Source organism: Lipophrys pholis, assembly GCF_963383615.2.
Source record: "Lipophrys pholis genome assembly, chromosome: 3".
NCBI classification, from domain to species: Eukaryota; Metazoa; Chordata; class Actinopteri; order Blenniiformes; family Blenniidae; genus Lipophrys; species Lipophrys pholis.
In genome coordinates, this window is record NC_137627.1 from 6,709,226 (window position 1) to 6,711,787 (window position 2,562).

The 2,562-nt window shown below is 41.5% G+C and overlaps 1 protein-coding gene across 1 annotated transcript; it reads right to left on the bottom strand.

Annotated features, from left to right (window-relative positions):
* Positions 1-573: 573 nt before the first annotated feature.
* Positions 574-2,319, bottom strand: her8.2 (hairy-related 8.2). The gene is made up of 4 exons (XM_080459914.1): positions 2,115-2,319; positions 1,907-2,002; positions 1,742-1,820; positions 574-1,309 (listed from the first exon to the last, which is right to left on the bottom strand). Exons 1-4 carry the CDS (start codon positions 2,175-2,177, stop codon positions 960-962), a joined length of 588 nt encoding a protein of 195 aa, XP_080316040.1. The 5' UTR covers positions 2,178-2,319; the 3' UTR covers positions 574-959.
* Positions 2,320-2,562: the final 243 nt, after the last annotated feature.

Genomic DNA, 2,562 nt, shown 5'->3' on the forward strand with positions numbered 1-2,562 from the left:
CACTAAAACCAAGCTGCACTAAATACTTATTGGCCCGTGACCTTATGTTTTCATGATTGAAATGGAAACATTAATGCAAATAAGGTGAGAGTGAATGACGTGGTTGTAGGTTTATTTCCTGTTTATTTTCACACTAGACTCATTGTCAAAATGACTCATATCGCATAAAAAGTATCCAAAAAAGAGAAGAGAGTTAAATTAAGAATTAAATTAATTAAAATTGCTAGAAATTATTTGAAAAGACCAAAAACCTAAAATGCATTGCAAATTAAATGACCTAAAATATCTAGTTTTAAACTTCATATAAGCAAACCCAAGAAACAGTTTTTGTATCCATAGCAACATGTTATGTACAACTGTGTATATGTTTTTTTTATTTTTTGGCTCCAGATGAAATTTATTATTTATTTTTATTATTATCTAAAATGGCCCTTTTGCTCTTGAATGTTTCACATCCCTGAACTGCATATGAACGCTTTTAATCTATGTTCTACACTCAATCTTTCTCAGGGTTGTTGGAGCAGTTCCCAGCCAACATGGTTAAAGGCAGTGTACACTGCTGCAATCAAACATGAAGTTCAAGTGTTTAATAGGGTTTTTCTTTATTATTAATGCTTCGGTTAATCATACAGCAAAAGAAAAGACATAGAAATCTATGCAAGGCCAAGCAAGTGGTCTAAGAAGCAAAGTCATGCCTTATAATATCAAATAAATAAAGTTGTTAATACAATAAATACATGAAAGATTAATAGGAGCCTTCTATAATGCAGGCTACGAGAAGTCGACTTCTGAAGGGAAGTACTGAGAAAAGGTCTGTATAGAATCATTATAGCACAACTACAATAATAATAATAATGATTGGAACAAAACCGTCCCACATGTTTGTCTTCTGAACACCATATCTATAAGATACATAACAGAGGATGGTCTAACAAAATCGAGATAACAAATCCTCTAGTTCACCACGGCCTCCACATCTCCAGCATCCCCAGGTGGGAGTTGTGGAGGGTGGGCCTTTCCTGACGCTCGGGGGCATGGCAGGCGGGCCCTTCTCTCTGGACCTGCCTCATCCCCAGGGGGTGTCCTCCTCTCAGGGGTGTTCCCGGGGCATCACGCCTGGGTGTCGAGGGTTGGGAGCCGGGGCGCTCCTCTTTGGACCTGGGCAGGGACTTCAGGAGGTGGTTGAGGAGACGAGAGCCCAGAGTTTTGTCCATCCAGTCACAGGTGAGGAGCATGTTGTGCACCTCGTGCATGCACTGGATGTATCCTGTGCTGTATCTCTGCTGGGCCTCCAAGTTCAATGTAGGATCTGAGTAGGACGAGGGAAAAAAAAAAAAAAAAAGTTACACCTATGGCACAGCGACCCCCAGTGGCGAAAACACAATCAGCATTTAATCTTTGGTTAATATTATTGATTGTCTTCTGCCAGTAAACTCGATAGGATCCCACGAAATGTCACTCTAAATCCTTTCTTTTCCATTTAATATATAGATGGAACACTGACACAACTATTATACACCTTCATTCCCGTGAGACATGATTATTTAACACCTTTATGAACTTCATAAAGCAGAGGCTGCTGCCCTCTGCTGCCGACTACTAACATAATCAGTGGGTTTCGAACAAACTTAATGCAACGTGTGCTTATTTGGAACAATGTCCCATCGAGTAAACACAATGAAAGAAAACCACGAAAGGTATTAACTCCACACACAAACAGACACGTCCACACATCTCTTACCGTTGAGTTTATTGTTTTGTATGTTCTGCAGATGTTTCACCGTCATCTCCAGGATATCTGCCTTCTCCAGCTTGGATTGCTGTGGAGAAACAAGCAGCCTTTGAGTTACCTCCGTCTTTCTTTTCCATTGCAGATGAGGTGAAATATGCGCAATGATATACTCACATCAAGTCTGAATGCTCCGATCACAGTTTCTTTCAGCTGATCCAAACAATTGTTTATCCTCTCTCGTCTCTTCCTCTCAATCAGCGGCTTTCTGAGCTGTGGATTAACGGAAGAAACGCTCGGGTTGGAATAAAACACACCGAAACGAGGCGCAGGAGATAACACGTGTTTTCCACAGTGAGTTATCTGTTTCCAAATGGGAAAATACCTTTCTCTCCTCCTTGGCACTGTGGTGTTTTTCCAGGTTGTGCGCCATGGATGAAGCAGTCATGGTTGTTTTTTTTGTTTTTGTTTTTTTTAAATTTCCTCCTTTGGTTTGCGCTGTCCAGTCTCTTCTCTTGTGAATCTCAGCGCGTCTCTAGGGTCCTCGGCGCGGCGCGACCCTCTTATTTATAGGGCGCAATTAGCATGTGAATGCTGCGTCTCTTTGGCTGCGGGATTTTCCCACACACGGGGCTCCCATCAGTCAAGACTGACAGGTCACTGGCTCCATTCAATAACACAGAGACCCGGCCTAGAAAGAGGAATTTTTTTTTTTTTGTTGCTCACAAGCGACAGATGTCCAGCATGAAACCATGCACTACCCTCCCTCCACCCACCCAACGACAAAAAAACAAAACAAAACAAAACAAAACAAAAAATCCTGCAGTTTCCTC

What these genes read in the sequence shown, in the direction of transcription:
- her8.2 (XM_080459914.1), bottom strand. Translation starts at nt 2,177, where the DNA reads ATGACTGCTTCATCCATGGCGCACAACCTGGAAAAACACCACAGTGCC. An exon ending in TCGGAGCATTCAGACTTGAT is followed by an intron (nt 1,821 to 1,906) that starts GTGAGTATATCA and finishes GTTTCTCCACAG; the next exon opens with CAATCCAAGCTGGAGAAGGC. An exon ending in ACAAAACAATAAACTCAACG is followed by an intron (nt 1,310 to 1,741) that starts GTAAGAGATGTG and finishes CGTCCTACTCAG; the next exon opens with ATCCTACATTGAACTTGGAG.